Below are 22,345 nucleotides of genomic sequence, written 5' to 3'. Positions count from 1 at the left end.
GTTTGCACCTGCTGGTACCTCTCTGCAGAATGCTCTTATCCCATGGCCCCATCTCCTCCAGATATTTATTCAAACATCACCTACCCTGGCTGACCTTTCTGATACTGTCCCTCACCTGCCAACCCACCCTAACCCTTCTTTGCTTTTTTCTTTTTACCTCTTTGCTACTTACTACCTACTATCATAGCACATATTTTAGTTAATTTATCATGTGTATCCCATCCTATGTAAACAATGTTAAGTTCCACATAGATAGGAATATGGCTATTTAGTTCATTGCTGAATCCCCTACACACTGAACAGTATGCCTGGCACAAGGCAGCATTCAGTAAATATTTACTAAATGAGGAGTTAAGTCTTCTTCTCTTTTGTGTTTGTAGTCAACTCTCTGGTTCCCTCTGGGTCTGAGATACTACATGTTCTGAGCCATATCATGTCTCTGCTCTCTTGCAAAATAACCCATCGCTTGTTTCACTCCCAGCTTCCTCAGGGTCTTTGCACTTATTTATTTTTAATTATTTTTTTGCTTAAAATGCTATTCCCCAAAAGTCTGCATGCCTGATTCTCTCCCTTCCTTTAGAACTCTGATGAACCACCTCAGAGAAGACTTTCCTGACCACCATATACAAAAGTACATTCCTTCTCAGATTACTCTCTATCACCTGATTATTCAGCTTAATTTTTTATTCATAGAGCTTACCACTATCTAAAATATTATATATTTATTATTTTTTCTTTTTTTGTCTATGTCCTTCCACCAGCATGTAACTCTATGAGGGAAGTTACATGTATCCTTGGCTGTATCCCTGGAACTTAGAAAATTCCATAGAACATGATAGGTGCTCAATAAATATTTGTTGAGTTAATAAGTAAATAATGAAACTATGTAATGCTCGGATTTCGTTCTCTGAGTTCATCTGTAACCACTGACATGTTTACAAGATATAAAGATTGCATATTTAAAATAGTCTATAGTTTTTGTTTTGATTTTCACTGTGACTCAAAAGTTATATAAAAGAGTATTTTAAAATTTAGAATAACTTTTAAAACTATGCTTCACTTATTCAGTTCCAGGTTTTGCACTGAGGTTTGAGAAAGTAGTATCTATTAACTTTTGACTTGGGAAATTAATTGAGATTTTTCTATGAGGTTTATTATATGATACTTTCCCATAAATGATTAAGAGATTTAAAAAAGATTAAAAGCAGCCTTCCAGGTCAAGTCACCTCCGTGCTACAGGAAAATAAGCTAGGCCCTTTATTTTCCAAGAATGAGAGGCCAGGAAAACCCCTCGGACACGATATCCCATTCCTTCTTTCTGCCATAAATGCCTTTCTCATTCCTTGCCTAACCTAAAAATCCACTGATGTTGTGTCCTTGGTTCTAGGCTCTAATGGCAGTTGGCAGTCCCACCAAGGGATCAGGGAATCATACATCAAAGCTCCAGAAGCCTGACGCCTAAATAATGATCACATGTCTCTTGGGAGCACGGGCACATTCGAAAGTTTCTCCAAGTTCGAGCAGTGAAAAGTCCTGGGGCTCACGTGCATCTTCCATGTGTTAAGAATTCCCTATTGCCTGCCCAACCTGCATGCATCATTAAATACTGGATACAGGTTAAAAAAATAAAGTGGGTTTTTTCAGGTGGGCTTTAATACAATCCTCACTTAATTAAAAGCCTTGTTGTTTGGTTATTGTCAAAGGGATCTAGTAGAAGTATCTAAGGGATGGGGCTCAAAGTCCAAGCACCAACTTCAGGATTTAACTGCATCCTAACCAATAACCTGTCAAGGCCTGGAGTTATGTGATGCAAAGCAGTCCGTTTCCCACCTCTACTGGAGTTTCACCAAATGTGACAACAGTTCACTCAATAGCCCCCCTTGCTCTGTAACACATATGAACAGGAAAATTGAAGAACACAAAATGGAAGTTGCTAGAGGAGGAACATCTGATACTTGAGATTTCAATGCAGCCAGCCATACAGGTCGTAGATTCAGGGAGGCACCATTCTCAAGAAGAGGGACAGAGGATGGCACCTGATATAAAGAGTGGTCTCCTCACCGCCTGCCCCACACCCCACTAGATGCACTCTCTTTTCAGGCACTCTGTTACTTCCCCTCTATTTAGCCACTTTCTGGCTCTGGCCCACCTGCTCTGGGTGACTTCCTCAGTGCTCCAGCCCACGGCAGCCTCTTCCTCCAAGCCCCAGCATTCACTGTCCTTGCCAGTCAGCCCAACATTTATTTATTATGGTAGGTACAATAAGGACCCCCGCCCCCAGACATCCACGTCCTAATCCTTGGAAACGCAAATTTGCTACTTTACACAGCAAAAGAGACTTTAAAGATGCGATTAAATTGAGGACTTTCAGATAGGGAGACTAGCCTGGATTATCCAGGTGAGCCCAATAAAATCACAAGGCTCCTTCCAAGTAGAAGAGGGAAGCAGAGGTTGGAGTGAGGTGATGTGAGAAGGACTCAAGTCGTTATTACTGGTTCTGAAAATGGAGGAAGGGGCCATGAGCCAAGGAACACGGGTGGCCACTAGAAACAGGAAACGGGAAGGAAATGGATTCTCATCTAGAACTTCCAGAACGGACACAAGCCTGCCAAGATTTTAGAACAGTGAGAGCCATGTTGGACGTGGGACTTCTAGCCACAGAAGTGTAAGTTAATAAATTTGTATTGTTTTATGCCACTAAAGTAGTGATAATTTGCTATGGCAGCAATAGGAAAACAATGCTTATTCTCTTTTATTGTTCTTTATTTTTATTTATTTATTTTTAAATTGAAGTAGAGTTGATTTACAATGTTGTGTTAGTTTCAGGTGTACAGCAAAGTGATTCAATTATACATATATATATATATATATGTTTTTTTTTCAGATTTTTCCCTTATAGGTTATTATAAAATATTGAGGATAGTTCCCTGTGCTATACAGTGGGTCCTTGTTGGTTAATTATTTCATTTGTGTGAGTCTTACCTCCCTAAGAGACCATAATCATTCTTAGGAAATTGGTCTTATTCATTTCTTCTTTCTTTTTCAGGCTCGATTAGATACATGCTTTAGGCTACAGGTGAACTCACCAAGCAGACCTATTACAAAGCATCTGCTGACAACTTGGAGAAAGCATGGCATCCATGCAAGGACTAGGAGTCAGTTGTAGATCCATTTTCATGACAAAGAGAAAAATATCGTGCTGCCAGTCCAGGCAGCAAGCTTTCTCTCCCCTCTCAGAGGGCACTATTACATCCTTTAGTGTCAGGGATACAAGGGCAAGGTATCTGTCCCCCTCTTCCTCCTATCTGTTTTTAAAATCCTCCCCTCCTCATATTGAGCAGCTGGTGGTGGGAGGAGCCTTTTCTAACTGCATCACTTAAATAGAATGACTTTCCTTACTCCTTCATGTTGACCCCTTCAGCTGTTCTTTCAGTAGACATGGTACCTTCCAGGGCAAATGGAGGAAGCCAAACAGTGAGTATCTTGGTGTTAAATAAAGATACTGTTAAAGATAGCATGAAGTTTACAGCAAATTTGTAGAATGTCAGAATTAGAAAGAAACTTCAAAACCTCTCAATCCAAGAGATTTGTTTGACAAATGTGGAAATCGAGGTCCAAACGATTTTCTCAAAGTCACATCATTTAGGGTTACAGGTAGGAATTAGAACCTTATCTCCTGAATCCCAGCACTCTTCCTCTTCCCCTTTCCTCCACTGCATCCACTGGCAAAACAAAACACTCTACTGAAACAACCACAATTTCAGACAAGGTGAAACAATGCATAATACCAACTTAAGAAGTTATTATAATTAATTCTAAGAAGTTATTAGAATCTTGTTTCTTTGAACTTTGAGGCATTTAAAATTGTTATTTTATGAATTTTGTTATGGGTCTGATTTGGTTTTATTTTTTAGCAATTTACTTAAGTGGCAGCACTGACATTTTCCTGCTGCAAAGTTGTCAATCTCCCAAATGTTGGTACAGGAACTGTAAATAATTCATGCCTAGTACTACAAATCACATTAGCCCTGAAGCAGGAAGACATGCCTATGTCCTCCTCTGACTCAACATCATGGCCAGAGGACCAGACCTCTTACCTGATGTTGCAGCAGATTAACCATGTTCCAGCATCTCAGAGCCTCAATGGCACCTTGAAAATACAATCAAGTCAAGCCAAATTCTCTTGTTATTTCCTCACCTATAAAACAAAGATAATGATATCCATCTTATTAAAGTGTTGAGAGTATAAGAGAGAACATTTACATAGTGCTTGACACACAGCTGGACCTCAATTGTTCATAGTTTTAATATTAATAACTTTTTGCTTTGTTCTATTTCAATATGATTTTTATATAATTTTCATACTCACAGTACATGCAACATTTTTCAGACAATTTTATCTCTAGCATAATTAAACATTGATGTTCCCCTCCTCCAATCTTGCATAGGTCCACCTGCATAAATCACTGATGGAAAGCTTGGGCTTCTCCCCTTCTTTACACAGTACAAACAATTAAAAAAAATCACTTTATGTTTTTAGTGCAGTCTTAGATTCACAGCAAAATTGCAAGGAAGGTACAGAGATTTCCCACATACCTCCTGTGCCTACACATGCACAGCCTCCCCCATTATTAACATCCCCCACCTGAGTGGTACATTTGTTACCAGTAGCTTTCTGTGAATGATTTTTAGTTTAAATCCATTGTGGTCTGAGAGCAAAGATTGTATGATTTCTTTTCTCTTAAATTTGTTAAGGTTTGTTGTGTGGCCCAGAGTGTGATCTATCTTGGTGAACATTCCATGTGAGCTGGAGAAAACTGTGTGTTCTGCTATTGTGAAAGTAGTCTATAGAGGTTGATTATATACAGTTGATGATGTTGTTGCCTAGTTCAACTATGTCCTTACTGATTTTTCTTGTTTTTTTAATTAGATTATTTTTTAACATCTTTAAAAAAATTAATTAATTAAAATTTTTTAACACCTTTATTGGAGTATAATTGCTTTACAATGGTGTGTTAGTTTCTGCTTTATAACAAAGTGAATCAGTTATACATATACATATATCCCCATGTCTCTTCCCTCTTGTGTCTCCCTCCCTCCCACCCTCCCTATCCCACCCCTCTAGGTGGTCACAAAGCACCGAGCTGATCTCCCTGTGCTATGCGGCTGCTTCCCACTAGCTATCTATTTTACATTTGGTAGTGTATATATGTCCATGCCACTCTCTCACTTTGTCCCAGCTTACCCTTCCCCCTCCCTGTGTCCTCAAGTCCTTTCTCTAGTAGGTCTGCGTCTTTATTCCCGTCTTGCCCCTAGGTTCTTCATGACCTTTTTTTTTTTTTTAGATTCCATATATATGTGTTAGTATACGGTATTTGTTTTTCTCTTTCTGACTTACTTCATGCTGTATGACAGACTCTAGGTCCATCCACCTCACTACAAATAACTCAATTTCGTTTCTTTTTATGGCTGAGTAATATTCCATTGTATATATGTGCCACATCTTCTTTATCCGTTCATCTGTCGATGGACACTTAGGTTGCTTCCATATCCTGGCTATTGTAAATAGAGCTGCAATGAACATTGTGGTACATGACTCTTTTTGAATTATGGTTTTCTCAGGGTATATGCCCAGTAGTGGGATTGCTGGGTCGTATGGTAGTTCTATTTTTAGATTTTTAAGGAACCTCCATACTGTTCTCCATAGTGGCTGTATCAATTTACATTCCCACCAACAGTGCAAGAGGGTTCCCTTTTCTCCACACCCTCTCCAGCATTTATTGTTTGTAGATTTTTTGATGATGGCCATTCTGATCAGTGTGAGATGATATCTCACTGTAGTTTTGATTGAATTTCTCTAATGATTAATGATGTTGAGTATTCTTTCATGTATTTGTTGGCAATCTGTATATCTTCCTTGGAGAACTGTCTATTCAGGTCTTCGGCCCATTTTTGGATTAGGTTGTTTGCTTTTTTGATCTTGAGCTGCGTGAGCTGTTTGTAAATTTTGGAGATTAATCCTTTGTCAGTTGCTTCATTTGCAAATATTTTCTCCCATTTTGAGGGTTGTCTTTTCGTCTTGTTTATGGTTTCCTTTGCTGTGCAAAAGCTTTTACGTTTCATTAGGTTCCATTTTTTAATTTTTGTTGTTATTTCCATTTGTCTAGGAGGTGGGTCAAAAAGGATCTTGCTGTGTTCTGCAAGAGTTCTGCTTATGTTTTCCTCTAAGAGTTTTATAGTGTCTGGCCTTACATTTAGGACTTTAATCCATTTTGAGTTTATTTTTGTGTATGGTGTTAGAGAGTGTTCTAATTTCATTCTTTCACATGTAGCTGTCCAGTTTTCCCAGCACCACTTGTTGAAGAGGCTGTCTTTTCTCCATTGTATATTCTTGCCTCCTTTATCAAAGATAAGGTGACCATATGTGTGTGGGCTTACCTCTGGGCTTTCTATCCTGTTCCATTGACCTATATTTCTGTTTTTGTGCCAGTACCATACTGTCTTGATTACTGTAGCATTGTAGTATAGTCTGAAGTCTGGGAGCCTGATTCCTCCAGCTCCGTTTTTCTTTCTCAAGATTGCTTTGGCTATTTGGGGGTCTTTTGTGTTTCCATACAAATTGTGAAATTTTTTGTTCTAGTTCTGTGAAAAATGCCATTGGTAATTTGATAGGGATTGCATTGAATCTGTAGATTGCTTTGGGTAGTACAGTCATTTTCACAATGGTGATTCTTCCAATCCAAGAACATGGTATATCTCTCCATCTGTTTGTATCATCTTTAATTTCTTTCATCAGTCTCTTATAATTTTCTGCATACAGGTCTTTTGTCTCCTTAGGTAGGTTTATTCCTAGGTATTTTATTCTTTTTGTTGCAGTGGTAAATGGGAGTGTTTTCTTAATTTCACTTTCAGGTTTTTCATCATTAGTGTATAGGAATGCAAGGGATTTCTGTGCATTAATTTTGTACACTACTACTTTACCAAGTTCATTGATTAGCTCTATTAGTTTTCTGGTAGCATCTTTAGGATTCTCTATGTATAGTATCATGTCATCTGCAAACAGTGACAGCTTTACTTCTTCTTTTCCAATTTGGATTCCTTTTGTTTCTTTTTCTTCTGATTGCTGTGGCTAAGACTTCCAAAACTGTGTTGAATAATAGTGGTGAGAGTGGGCAACCTTGTCTTCTTCCTGATCTTAGTGGAAATGGTTTCAGTTTTTCACCACTGAGGACGATGTTGGCTGTGGGTTTGTCATATATGGCCTTTATTATGTTGAGGTAAGTTCCCTCTATGCCTACTTTCTAGAGGGTTTTTATCATAAATGGTCTTACTGATTTTTCTGCCTGCTGTATCTGTCCATTTCTGATAGAAGGGTGTTGAAGTCTCCAGCTGTGTAGTGGGTTCATCAATTTCTCCTTGCAGTTCTATCAGTTTTTCCCTCGCATATTTTGTTGCTTTTTTTTTAGGCACAAACATGTTAAGGAGTATTATGTCTTCTTGGAGAGTGACCCCCTTATTATTATGTAATCCCCTTCTTTATCCCTTATACCTTTCCTTGAAGTCTGCTCTGTCTGAAATTAACAGCTACTCCTGTTTCTTATGTTAGCATGGTATATTTTCTCTACCCACTTACTTTCAATCTGTGTCTGTATTTATATTTAAAGTCAGTTTCTTGCAGACAACATATAGCTGGGTCCCGATTTTTGATACACTCTGACAGTTTCTGTCTGCTAATTGGTGCATTCAGACCACTGACATTCAAAGTGTCTATTGATATAGCTGGATAAATATTTACTACATTTGTGACTGTTTCTTATTTGTTGCATTGTTCTTGGTTGCTATTTTTATCTTCCACTCCTTTTCTGCCTTTTGAGACAGAAAGTAGGATGGTGGTTGCTAGGAATGGGGAATTATAGATTAATGGGTATACACTTACAGTTATACAAAGTGAAAAGACTTAATACAGGATGAAAAGCACTCCTAAATGCTTACTCAGGATCTGTTTGCTCTGTGTTTACACATGATTCTGACAAGCTTTATTTCTGTTCTCTTGAGTACAGATTAACTGAGCAGATGACCACAGAGACCCTTTTTATATTGCTTGACCAGTATTTACCAGGTCTCACTTAATCCCTATAGGCTCTTTGTTTCCATACTAGTATATTAAGTTTTTCTTTTGTTGCTTTTACTTTGTTGTTAGTTTTACCACACAGCAAATGAAAATGCAAGTGGGCAGGTTGTTGCTAAATGCAGTCACAATGACACCAGCAAGAAGGGATAGTTGACAACCTGATGGGAAGTAATGAAAGAGAATAACCATAAAATTATATAGATATTAGACATCAAAAAGAACTGACAGTTTGATTATGTCTAGTTTGGGGATATTGGCCCTACATATCTTATAGCCCTGTCAGTGGCACTGTCTTCATGCTAGCGCACTAAATAATAATTTTATGATAGTGTCAATAGATCCTCAAGAAAGGATTTATTTATTTATTTAACATCTTTATTGGAGTATAATTGCTTTACAATGGTGTGTTAGTTTCTGCTATATAACAAAGTGAATCAGCTATACATATACATACATCTCCATATCTCCTCCCTCTTGCGTCTCCCTCCACCCTCCCTATCCCACCCCTCTAGGTGGTCACAAAAAGGATTTAAATTGTATTCAGTTTATTCGTTCTAAGAAAGTAGAGGAGTATGCACTGCATTTTACTAGTTTTCCATAAAGTTGATATGATTTTGCACTTGCAGGAGCAGGGATAAAGTTTTGTTATAATGATGATAGTAGCCACCACTCTTGAGTGCCTGCTCCATGCCAGGCAGTGTGGCAAATATTCATTATAAATTGTCATTAGCCCTGCTAGGCAATGAGCCTGCATCATGGCCAGGCAGGTATGTAAGAGGTTTGGGGAAGGCAGATTCATTCTGCTGTGGCTTTGGCAATTTGGACTTATTTTGAGAATGAAACACTTACAGATTGCCTTCCTCTTAAGAAGGCAGAGGAATGTGTATTGATTTTACTTAATTTATCTAATTGAGCTGATACAGTCAGATAAGCTTTTGTTATATAATAATAGACACCACTCTTAAGTACCTCCTTCATGCCAAGCAACGTGTCTGGTGTTTAACATAAAATATTTTAACATAAAATATTGTTATTCCCCATTTTACATGTTGAGAAACTGTGGCTCAGAGAGATTGTTATCTGCTCAAGGACGTAAGTGAGTCACAAAGGCAGGACTCAAATTCAGTTGTTTAATACCCCAAAGCCTTACTCTTCTCAATCCCAGGAGACTCCAGTTATAGAGGAAGTCCCCTCATGTGCACGGTATGTTTCGCCAACAGAGCCCATAAAGGAGCTGTCTGTGTAAGGAACTTCTCGTACAGTGAGAAGATTCCTGTTTCTATCCCTCTTCTCCATGGAACACTGTTCTTACTCAGGAAGAGGAGAGCCATTCTGGATGGCTCTAAACCAAGGGAGAATTTTAGTCATCTCAGAGGAACCCACCCAGAGTAATTCCTTGGTGTTACCTGCTGAGCCTGTCCACCCCTCAGAGTGACCAGCCTGGCCCTGGTTTACCACACTCAGCATTTTCTCTGGCAGCTGAAGTCACCCTAGAAATGGCCTCTGGATTTGGGAAGGAAACTCTCCTGGTACCTGCCGCAAAGAAGGTCCCTGTGTGGTTGGGAGGAGCACCCCAAGGGCAAGTCAACTCAGCTCTGTAGGAAAGTTAGGCCCTCTCATTTTCCAAGAATGACAAGCCAGGAAAACTCCACAGACACGATATCCCTTCCTTCATTCTGCCATGAATGTCTTTCTGCTTCCTTGTCTAACTTAAAATCTGCTGAAGTTGTCTCCCTGGTTCTAGGCTCTTAATGGCAGTTGCAAGGCTAGAGCTGCCTGTAGTTGGGGATTTCCCTTCCCCTGGTCGGTTGGCCATGATAATATGCCTTCAGGTTAGGCTCTGGTTAAGTGGTGTCTCCTGAGGGCAGGCCTTTGTAGGAACAAACTGTTTTGGTGTATTTCAAAGCAGTTCTTTTCCCCTCCTTCTCTGGATGCACAAGGGGATTTTTCTGTTACCTATTGTGAGAACCAAGTGCAGCTTGTAGAGGCAAATCCCACCAGGGTATATTTCTCTCCTATGTACTGTGAGAACCTGTTGAGCACCAGGACTTAAAATTCACACAGTTGTAGGGGACCCCTTATGACTGGGTGCCCCCGGAGTTTTTAACTCTCAGAGTTGTCCACGCTGTGACTCCAGCAGTTCTTCAGTTACAGTTCAGGTTTTCCTACCATAGCATTGGCTCCAGCACTTGTTCCCACTGAGGTTTCCCCTTGTGATCTCTGCTCCAGTAAGCCATCACCCACTGCCTGTCTCCCCAGTCTTGGGGGCAAAGGTTTGCTTTCTGTTCCCTCTCTTAAGGATCCTAGACGAGTTGTTTCTTTTCCAGTCTCTTCAGCTTTTTACTTGTTATGACAAAGTGGTGACTTCCAAGTTCCTTACACGCAGAACCCAGTCCAATGAATTTTCATTTGAAATTCTCCTGTTAATTGGACGGCTCTGAACTTCCCGTAGTCTGAGGAGAATGAATTATTGTAGCTGTTTTTGCTACTGCTGCTGAAGTTGTTACTGTTGTGATTTTGTTGTTGTTCAGTGTATTTCATACACAAATTGTATAGAATTAAAGGTATAAGTCTTTTAAATGCATGGAAACTCACAGAATTCTCAACCATCTATACGAGGTGATAGATGTTCACTAGACTTATTGTGATAATCATTTCATGATATGTAAGTCCAATCATTATGCTGGACACATACACTTATACAGTGCTGTATGTGTTAATTATATTTCAATAAAACTGGAAAAAGTTTGGGAAAAAAACCAGAATTTCAACCAGATATGGGTCTCTGGCACACTCTGCTAAATCATCTATCTAAAAATTTTTCATAAAAAAGCACAGGATACTCAGCCAAAAAAAAAAAAAAAAAAACTGAAATAATGCCATTTGTAGCAACATGAATGGACCTAGAGTTTATCATACTAAGTGAAGTCAAGAAGAGAAAGACAAATACCGTATTATATCATTTATACATGGAATCTAAAATATGACACAAGTGAACCTATCTATGAAACAGAAACAGACTCACAGACACAGGGAACAGACTTGTGGTTGCCAAGGCGGTGGGGAGGGATGGACTAGGAATTTGGGGTTAGCAGATGCAAGGATTATATATAGAATGGATAAACAACAAGGTCTTACTGTATAGCAGAGAGAACTATATTCAATATCCTGAGATAAACTATAATGAAAAGAAAATAAAAAAGAATGTATACATATACATATGTATTTATATAGATAACTGAATCACACTGCTGCCTGCAGAAACGAACACAACATTGTAAATCAAGTATAATTCAATTGAAAAAAGTTTTGAACAATAGCACAGGAATCTAATTTATTTATTTAGTTCTTTTCTTTTTTTAAATTTTATTTTTTTATACAGCAGGTTCTTATTAGTTATCTATTTTATACTTATTAGTGTATATATGTCAATCCCAATCTCCCAAGGAATCTAATTTAAAAGTATGGAGATAACCACTGCAATTAGTTTATCAGAATGTTGTAAAAAATGTTTTTTCCAAACTAGATTATTTCCACCCTTTAAACCTTTTAAACTTTTAAATCTGATTTCCAGGTTTAAAAGTTATGAAATAAGACTGAAAAATGAAATGCCAAATCATTAGGTAACTATTTTTTTTTTAACATCTTTATTGAAGTTTAATTGCCTTACAATAGTGTGTTAGCTTCTGCTTTATAACAAAGTGAATCAGTTATACATATACAATATGTTCCCACTTCTCTCCCCTCTTGCATCTCCCTCCCTCCCACCCTCCCCAAGGTAACTATTTTTAAATCAGTATTTTCCTTGCCAACTTTCTCAAGATTGATTTCTATTTAGTGCTTCAGCTAAAAGAAGCCTCAGGTAGGGCTGGATGCAACATAAGCAATGTGCACATGGTAAGGTCAAAACATCTTTTTAAAAAATTTATTTATTTATTTATTTATTTTTGGCTGTGTTGGGTCTTCGTTTCTGTGCAAGGGCTTGCTCTAGTTGTGGCGAGCGGGGGCCACTCTTCATCGCGGTGCGCGGGCCTCTCACCGTCCCAGCCTCTCTCTTTGTGGAGCACAGGCTCCAGACATGCAGGCTCAGTAGTTGTGGCTCACGGGCCCAGTTGCTCCGCGGCATGTGGCATCTTCCCAGACCAGGGCTCGAACCCGTGTCCCCTGCATTGGCAGGCAGATTCTCAACCACTGCACCACCAGGGAAGCTTGGTAACTCAGGGATGGGTTCAGAGGAGAATGATTTTGTGTCTCACACTAGGAGACTTTAGACTTTTGAAAGAACCCTAGGGTTAACCTTCCTTTCTCTGTCTTGTTCCTGGAAACTGCCATGGGGAAACCAACTCTGCATGTCAAATAAATTGAGAGGAGTGTCTCAAATGTTTGAGCTCACAATTTTGAAATCCTACTGAAAAGCTGCACTACCTTGCTAGGTCCGGATTCTCTGCTGGCTGGGATTAGATTAGAGTCTTGTAACAGCGGTGAGACTGGCTGGTAAATCTGCCACAGTAAATTATTTTCCATTATTTAACAAACATCGGGTGAGTGCCACCTGGTATGCAACACATGCTGCTAAGTGCCAAAGATTTTTTTTTTACCTTGCCCCCAGCTCAGCACCAGGACTCATTAGAAATTCAGAGGACTTGATGGATGAGTTCATGTCAGTCCCTCCCTATCTTGAGAGACTGACTTTTCAAGAAAAGCGGAAATTGCTGGAGGCTACGTTAGCACCCTCTGGGTACAGACCCTGTATCCTGCCTCACACCGCTAGCCCTTTGTAGCCACCAAAGATTTCAGAAGGGGGAATGAATGTAGGCTTTGAAGGTTGAAGGCACACGTGGCAGCCAGGGGTAGAGTTCTGAGCCCACAAAGTGACATGGTTACAAATTCGGCTTCTAAAGTAGTCCTTTCTTAACCATTTTGTCATCACCGTTGCACTGGTGAGAGCAATGGTTCTCTCAATAGGAAAAGGCAATTCCCCGGCACACGTACTTACAAATGATTTCAGAAGATTGATACGTCAGAAACCTCAGGTCTTGGAAGTCATGTCGGCAAAAGTGTTTTGCACCTGAGTTTTAAAGCCTCGCCTACAACAGTCTTAAGTGGCAGAGCCCAATTTACATGCCGCACAGTATCTGCCTTGCCGCGTTCGCCAATTTAGTCTTGCTGCTGAGTTCCTAACCCCGGTCTGGGTCTCAGCCCCCGACTTCTGCCTCCAGACTCCAAGGTGCACTGAACCCGCGATCCGCCATCCTGAATCCTTCCCTTGCACATCTTGCCTTTCCCGGCTCTGCGCCCAAGCGCACTTGCGCGCTTCCAACCGGTTATTCCATTCCCCGGATCCCCCACCGCCCTGCCTGAGGAGAGCCAGTTTCAGATATCCAGTTCCCCTGCCCCAAGGTTTTATTCGCTTGCATCAGTGCCACCGCTGCGGTTAAGAAGCAGAAAATTGGAATAAGGGCCTCTTGGAAGTTAGGTGTCCTGAGCCCGAAGACCACCAACCTGCAAGGGGAAGAGATGTGCCGCGAGGCAGCCGCCGTGTCGAACAAAACACTGAAGCTTCTTGACACTGAGGTCTGGGGCGTGGACCTGTGGCTCGGGTCACTCGTGGCTCGTTTCGGCTCGTTTCGGTTCCGCCTGAGAAAACCAGCTACCTGGGATTCGTGTTTTATTCCACCGCCCCGCGATGCCGCCGCAGTGCTTGCCGCGCTGGAGGGTCTGTACAGGCTGCTTGGATCTTGCGCTATGTGCTCAGACCCAGCGATACTGCGGACAGTGAGACGCTTCGTTTTCTGCACTGTATCTGCTGAGGACAGCAAGTCAGCACCTCAGACCTTCCTGGAAGGCTTAGAGCAGGAGCTCCAACAGAGAGATCCAGAAACGTGCTGGGCAGGGTGTAGGAGGGTCGAGGTGCTGGGTAATCGGGCTTTACAGAGCACACTTACTGAGAGTCGGTGCAGGTTTCGTGGACGCAGGTCCTAATCATGCCGCTCTGAGCATACTTAGGGCGGTACTGTGAGCATCACCTGGAGGCCCCCGAGCGCCAGTGTCATTTTGTGAGTGCCTGTGCTTTGGGAGTGCGCACATGTCTGGAGAACGTACTGAGTTTGTGTGTGTGTAAGAGTATGACTGAAGTGAGCGCGAGGATTGCACTCCGCTGGACTCTTTAGCACCATCAAGCTTGGCGGGCTTTCTAGCAGAGGACTGAATTGCAGTAGACGTGGGTGCAGGGCTGGAATCACAGGTCACTGGAACATCTTGGCAAACAGCAGCCGGAAGCAAGGGGCAGCTGGGCAAATGGTTGGAGAAGGAGGCTGAACTTTAGGTGATGAATGGCGGGGGAGGAGGCGTGGGGCTAGAGGTCCGCTTGGAAGCTTTTAGCCTTGCACTTCCCTGCTCAGGCCCAGTAGGGCATCCAGCCCCTCCTTAACCCACGTGATGGACCAACCAGCATGACTCCAGGCAGCTGCAAAGGGTGCTGATTGGGAAGATGGATTGCGATCCCACGGAATCCCCTATGAACTTCCCTGGTAAGCACTTCTGGATCCCCACCAGGGCAGAGAACAGGTACATACTTACTACTGATAACATTCCTTCAAGATGAGAATATGATCCCCATTTCAAAGATAAGTATACTGAGGCACTAGAAGTTACTAGCCCACGATGTTTCCACCTGGAAAAGGCACAGCTGCAACAGAGTTCCAGTGTGACAAAGTTCTTGATTCCCCTGTGTCTGATACCCACAAGCCCTGCCCTCCTGTGCGTGATTCCAGCTGCCTGAATCAGACCCCCTCCTTGGGCACAGAATCATCAACTCTACTGTGCATTAACCCTCGAAGCTGCACTTGCACGGAGGTCTGCGGTCAGACCTAGGGGAGACAGGGTTCCTTGTAATGCTGGACTCTGCCCGACAAGATCGCACAGGTGGGGATGGAGTGGGACACGTGCGTGTTCAAAACCCGAGAAACCGAACAGCTGAAGTTAACCATGACGTTAAACTGTCCTCAAATTCCTACTCACTTTTTGTGTGTTTTTCGTTGGTCCTCACCAACACCCCCACCACGCCCCCCTCCCGCCCCCGCCATCAATGACCTCAATGCAAATACAAGTGGGGTGGTCCTTCTGGATGCTCCAGGTTCTGGACGCAAGTGATGACACAATCCTTCTGGGGCTCAGATCCTTCCCCTCATTGGTTGCTCAGAGCTCCTGGACCACCCCAGACCCAGAGCAGCAGGAATAAGAGCAGCTGCTGGTGTTGGGAGGCATCAGAAGCACTGCCCAGCTCGAGTGTCACTGCCACTTCTGCCACAGTGCCATCGCCTGAAGCCAAAGCTACTACCACTGCTCCCTCCTCTGCTCCAAGCCACCTGGTTCCTGCTGCCAGGTAAGCCTGGAGATTCCTGCTTAGTGGGATTCTGTTTTTCTCTCTCTCCCCTCTCTTCCTTCTCTCTCTCCATTACTTTTTCTTAGCTGATCTCTTCCAGTCTCAAAATGCTCTTTCCACTTCTGTCTAGGTCATTTCACACAACCTGCATTACTCTGCAATGCATCCCAGGCTCCTTCCACAGGTAACACTGGATGGTCTCAGTTCACGCACTCCCTGCTTTACTCTCCGAGCGCTGAGGCGGGCTCCAGTTTCCTTTCCCGCAGCACACGTGCTTAGGTCAGTTTGGGATGCTGGAGCTCCCCTGGCACTGCAAGCAGATCTGGACGCAGGAATAGTTTTGTGCAGATGGTGCTCTCACGGATCACGTCTTGTGCCCAGCGGAGCGCAGGAAATGCTTCGGAACCTGGGCCAGCGCAAGCGGGTGGCAAATAGGTGCAGTGACTGAGGGGCAGGCAGCCATTAAATGCAAGCCCTCGTTGTTGGTTCTGGGAACTTTTTTCCCAGTTTAATTCCTGGGTCCCAATTTGAGACCCTTCCAGCTTGATTCTTACAGGGTACTCTTTACCAAAGTGTGGAGCAGCTGAGCAGTAGAATGTGGTTCTCCAGTTTCTCAGGGATTCCAACCGCAGAAATTTGTCCTCGGTAATCCCCTCCCCCCTCCATGTATGTGCAAAAGCCTGGCACCAGAAGGACAGCTCTGGGTTGCACAGTGGGAAAAGCTGTGGTGACAGGTACTCAGACTCTGTCCTCCAGGAGTCCTGGCCAACAGGTTGTATGTGAGAGTGAGTGGAGTGATGGGGCGGGGGCTATGGACCAAGACCTCCTCACCCAGTTGTCCCACTAGGTTTCTTTGCTAAACCAAGCATGCTGCAGCCTTACTGGATCTTCCAGCAGTCCACTTGGCTGAGAAGGAACCGATGGTGAAGCAGAGTGACATGTCCAGCCTGAAGCCAGGACGCCAGGGCATTAGGGGCAGAGGCAGGAGCAGAGCCTGGGTCTGTGGGCTCATTGAATTTGTTATTTATTGCTCCAGGTGCTGTTATTCTTCCCTTGCAGAGAGTCGTCATGGGCTTCTGGAAGTTCCCCCCCTTCGTGGTCCTCAGCATCCTGGTCTTGTACCAGGCAGGCATGCTCCACTCAGCACCATTCAGGTGAGACAGCCCTGCCAGGAGCACTCCCACCTCCATCTGTCCCTGGATCATAAAATTCTATGTTTTCAGTTGTGCTGTGCTGAATCTGGCTCTTGGTGGGGTTGTGGGTGGGGGTGGTGGTAATGTATGAATGTAAACGTGTATATAAGCTTATCATAAACTGTTTATGAGACAAAGATGTGTAGCACACAGTGTACAAACACACATAAGATATACAGTACTCGTTATTGTAAATTTCATATAACATTGCTTTTTACCAAATATTTGTATCTTCAGCAAACCTATTTACTAATTTAACCACAATTTGAGAAATAGATTGCATCCTATCTGCTAACTACTTTGCCAATAAATTTGTTATTAAATCTGATATGTTACCTATACATCTAATTTCTCACCCTCATTCAAATTACATTAAAGTGAAATGATTTTCAGATTCAAACTATCATTATCACTTAGTTTTTAATAATGGCTATATTTAACACTAAGCTCATAAAATTCCTGAAAATCTAACCATCAGCTTTCACAAGCCTATATGATCCACTTGGAGCCAACCACTTCTTTTAGGTCACACCAGAGCCTAAATCCTGGTGAAGCAGCATGTTTGGATGGACACTGGCCTCATGCCCTGTCCATTGAGAGCTGGGGCAGCCACATTCTCAGGGGAAGTTGCAGAAACCAGGAAACCTGGCTGCTTATCCTGGGAAGGGGTTGGGTAGGGGCTCAGAACTGGTGTTGGGCTTGCTTCCCCTCCCTAGGTCAGCCTTTGATAGTTGTTTTGATCCTGCTACATTTACTGGGGAGGAGTTCCGCCTCCTACTGGCTGCAATGCTGTATGACTGTGAGGACAGGAAGGCCCTTGAGCTGGAGAAGAAGCAGAAGACAGAGGGCTCCAGGTGAGGCTCCCTGCCTCATCCAGCTCAGGGGTATTGGTACCTCTCTGAAGAATTGTTATCCTATGGCCCCGTGTTCTCCAGATCTTTTTTTTTTTTTTTTTTTGGCCCTGCCAAGCGGCATGTACCACGTGGCATGTGGGATCTTAGTTTCCAGACCAGGGATTGAACCCGTGCCCCCTGCAATGGAGGCGTGGAGCCCTAACTGCTGGACCACCAGGGAATTCCCCCTCCAGATCTTTATTCAAATGTCACCTACCCTGGCTATCCTTTCTAAAATTGTACCTCACCCTGCCAACCCAATCTAACCTTTTCTTTCCTTTTTTTTTTTTTCTTTTGGCCACACCCCATGGCAAGCAGGATCTTAGTTCCCTGACCAGGGATTGAGTCACCCACGCCCCCTGCAGTGGAAACACGGAGTGTTAACCACTGGACCACCAGGGAAGTCCCTCTTTGTTTTTTTCTTTTCACCTCTTTATCACTTATTAGCTACTATCATAATATATATTTTATTTAATTTGTTATGTGTATCCCATCCTGTAAACAGTGTTAAGTTCCATATGGGCAGGAATATGGCTCTTTTGTTAATTGCTGAATCCCCTACACACTGAAGAGTATGCCTGGCACAAGGCAGTACTCAATAAATATTTTTTGAATGAATGGAGTTAAGTCTTCTTCTCTTTTGTGTTTGTAGTCAACTCTCTGGTTCCCTCTGGGTCTGAGATACTACATGTTCTGAGCCATATCATGTCTCTGCTCTCTTGCAAAATAACCCATTGCTTGTTTCACTCCCAGCTTCCTCAGGGTCTTTGCATTTACTTATTTTTATTTATTTTTTTGCTTAAAATGCTGTTCCCCAAAAGTCTGCATGCCTGATTCCCTCCCTTCCTTTAGAACTCTGATGAATCATCTCAGAGAAGACTTTCCCGACCACCATGTATAAAATTACATTCCTTCTCAGATTACTCTCTATCACCTGATTATTCAGCTTAACTTTTTATTCATAGAACTTACCACTATCTAAAATATTATATATTTATTATTTTTTCTTTTTTTGTCTGTGTCCTTCCACCAGCATGTAACTCTATGAGGGAAGTTACATGTATCCTTGGCTATATCCCTGGAACTTAGAAAATTCCATAGAACATGATAGGCCCTCAATAAATATTTGTTGAGTTAATAAGTAAATTATGAAACTATGTAATGCTCTAATTTAGTTCTCTGAGTTCACCTTTAACCACTGACATGTTATGATATGTAAAGATCTCGTATTTAAAATAGTCTATAGTTTTTGTTTTGATTTTCACTTTGACTCAAAAGTTATATGGAAGAGTATTTTAAAATTTAAAATAACTTTTAAAACTATACTTCATGGGGGGTTTCCCTGGTGGCGCAGTGGTTGAGAATCCGCCTGCTAATGCAGGGGACACGGGTTCGAGCCCTGGTCTGGGAAGATCCCACATGCCACGGAGCAGCTGGGCCCGTGAGCCACAACTACTGAGCCTGCGCGTCTGGAGCCTGTGCCCCGCAACGGGAGGGGCCGTGATAGTGAAAGGCCCGCGCACCGCGATGAAGAGTGGCCACCACTTGCCGCAACTAGAGAAAGCCCTCGCACGAACCGAAGACCCAACACAGCCAAAAATAAATAAATAAATAAATAAAGTAGCTATAAAATTAAAAAAAAACAAAACAAAAAACTATACTTCACTTATTCAGTTCCAGGTTTTGCACTGAGGTTTGAGAAAGTAATATCTATTAATTTTTGACTTGGGAAATTAATTGAGATTTTCTATGAGGTTTATTATATGATCCTTTCCCATAAATGATTAAAAGATATCAGAAAATGAAGTATTTTCCCTCACGTATAAAATTTGGTAGCTGTAACTATCTACACATATATCTTTGTTTATATGTAATTAAAGTGATTATGTTTTTCATATATATTTTTTTTGTCTGGGTAGAGGGCAATAAAGTTTCCAAGTATTATTCTATCTCTGTGACCTATCCCTTGCAATTCTAAAAATTGGTAGTTTACATATTTTGAACTTTTTTCTTATTTTTAAAATCAACTTACATAAGGTATAAGTTACTTGATCATAATGTATGATCATTCAGCTTGCTCTGCACATCCTTGACAATGCTTGGTATTTTTCATCTTTTAATTTTAGCCATTCTTATGACTCTGGAATAGTATCTCATTGTAGGTTTTACTTTTTATTTCCTTAATGACTAGTGAAAATTAAATATCTTCTCATTTGTTTATTGGTCATTTGTTTATCTTCTTTTGTCTAATTTTCGTTCAAATACTTTGCCCATATTTTACTGGGCAGCTCTTGTTCGTTTTACTCAGTTGTAGGAAATCTTTTAATATTCTAGGTAATAGTCCTGCTTCCTTTACGGGTACCGTTTCACTCACCTGCTCACGTTTCCCTCTCTTGGATTACTTCCTCTGTGGGCTGCCAGATGCCATGTCATGAGGCCATTCAAGCAGGCTATGGAGGGGTCTATGTGTCTAGGAATGAAGGGCCCTGGCCAATAGCCAGCGAGGAATGGAGTCCTGTCAACAATCAAATGAGTGAATTTAGAAGTGGACTCTCTAAAACCATAATTTGAAAAGATACATGCTACAATGTTCACTGTAGCACTATTTACAATAGCCAAGACATGGAAGCAACCTAAATGTCCATCAACAGATGAATGGGTAAAGAAGATGTGGTACATATATATTGGAATATTACTCAGCCATAAAAAATAATAAAATGATGCCATTTGCAGCAACATGGATGGACCTAGAGATTATCATACTAAGTGAAGTCAGACAGAGAAAGACAAATACCATATGACATTGCTTATATATGGACTCTAAAAAAAAAAGTTACAAAGGACCTTACTTACAAACAGAAATGGACCCACAGACAGAAAATAAACTTATGGTTACCAAAGGAAAATGGTGAGGGAGAGGGATAAATTAGGAGTTTGGGATTAACATATACACACTACTATATATAAAATAGATAACCAACAAGGACCTACTGTTTAGCACAGGGAACTCTACTCAAGATTCTATAATAGCCTATATGGGAAAAGAATCTGAAAAAGAATAGATATATGTATAGGTATAACTGAATCACTTTGCTATAACCCTGAAACTAATACAACACTGTAAATAAACTATACTCCAGTATAAAATAAAAATTGAAAAAATAAAATAAGTGGATTCTTCAGCCCCATTTGAGGCTGGAGATGACTGCAGACCTAGCTGACAGCTGGACAGCAACCTCAAGAGAGACCCTGAGCTAGAACCACCCAGCTGAGCCTCTCCCAGATAACCTGCCCTCAGAAACTATGTGAGATAACAGATATTTGTTCTCCTGAGCTGCTAAGTTTTTAGGTGATTTGCCCCACAGCAATAGATAACTAATATTCATCCAAACCCTGATAACTTTGGTTCAGTCGCAAAATCTGGAAAGCACTTTCAAGATGAGCAGACCTGAGTCAAGTTGGAAGTCACAGTTCCCAGAAAGGATGCATTGTCAGACTTCTTTCCCCTGGTTCCCAAGCCCAAATCATATTAGGTGCAACGGCATAAGCTGCTTCCACTCCGAACAAAATTAAGTCCTTCTGTTTCTCCTCATTATTGAATGCTTTTTACCAGCAGCCTATTTCTCTCTCTGAGTTCTCAATGCTCTCCATCCTATAGCTACTCTTTCACATCATTCTTTCTGCCTCTAAGATTCTTATGGTGGGAAGAAACCATTAAGATCATGTAGACCAACCCTCATGCTTGAATTATTCTATAACACCCTGAGTGGTCTACTAGCTTATTTTCGAAAATTGGATATCACTATCTCCTGACGTAGCTCAGTCTATCTTTGGATCACTTTGACTCTTAGAAAATTTTTCCACGTGTGAGTAGAATTCACATTCTCTTCTCTCTTGATTCATCTGGTGAAGAGAAGAGATCAAGAGATTCATACTTGGGCTGACTCTCCAGGGAGAACTGGCTATGAGTGAGACCACATTTCTGCAGCCAAGACTAGGTATTGATTGTTGGGGTTTTAAAGAAATCATATTTTCTTTACTATTAAGTCCCTAGCTGGACTTCTTCCTTCTTCATCACAATCAGATTCCCAGTAGTCAAGCCCCACAGATTCCCCCATAATCCCTGTGGGCAAGACCAGAGTGGGGGCTCCCAGGAAGGGACCCCTAATGCCGGGAGATCTGGATGGCCACCGTGGGCTCTCTTTTCCACTGGAGGAACTGCAGGCTCAGGGGAGACCTCTCAGCATGGTACTGCCCCAGCCTGGGGGAGGGGTAATGCAGTTGGCACGTAGCCATTCCTCTTACCCTTCTGATGCCATGTGTCCTGGTCTCAGTGGCACAGTGTGGGTGCATCAGCCTCACCCCCGTGTTCTAGGATTCTCTCAGTGGTGTCTTTGTTCACAAATAGTTGTTAGTTGTTCTTCTTGTGGGGGTAACGAAGTCAGGAATGACCTATGTCGCCATCCTGGTGATGTTACTCTCATCAGCGCTGAAGTCTGGAGGAAGACTTTCTTCTTCCTCAGGGAAATATCAGTGTTTACTTTTAAGGCCTTCAAGTGACTGGGTAAGGCTCACCCACATTATTGAGAATAATCTTTGCTTAAAGTCATCCTATTATAGAACTACAAAATATACCTTCCCAGCTAAAACCTAAATTAATGTTTGATTGAATAACTGTGCATTATATCCTTTCCCAGATGACACATAAAACTAAACATCACAAGGGGCTATTATCCCAGGGCAT

At 41.9% G+C, this 22,345-nt stretch overlaps 1 protein-coding gene across 1 annotated transcript in view; it reads left to right on the top strand.

Annotated features, from left to right (window-relative positions):
* The first annotated feature begins 16,583 nt into the window (after positions 1-16,583).
* The window catches only part of LOC103008046 (calcitonin receptor-stimulating peptide 1-like), an 88,679-nt gene continuing 82,917 nt past the window's right edge, over positions 16,584-22,345 (top strand). Inside the window, exons 1-2 of the mRNA XM_007175152.1 lie at positions 16,584-16,669; positions 17,425-17,562. Coding sequence (XP_007175214.1) covers positions 16,584-16,669; positions 17,425-17,562 — 224 coding nt within the window. The remainder of the gene's footprint in view (positions 16,670-17,424; positions 17,563-22,345) is intronic.

The sequence above is a fragment of the Balaenoptera acutorostrata genome, chromosome 9 (assembly GCF_949987535.1).
Source record: "Balaenoptera acutorostrata chromosome 9, mBalAcu1.1, whole genome shotgun sequence".
In the NCBI taxonomy this organism is placed as follows: Eukaryota; Metazoa; Chordata; class Mammalia; order Artiodactyla; family Balaenopteridae; genus Balaenoptera; species Balaenoptera acutorostrata.
Note: the sequence above shows the minus strand (reverse complement) of the source record. Positions and strands in the feature narration are given on the sequence as shown.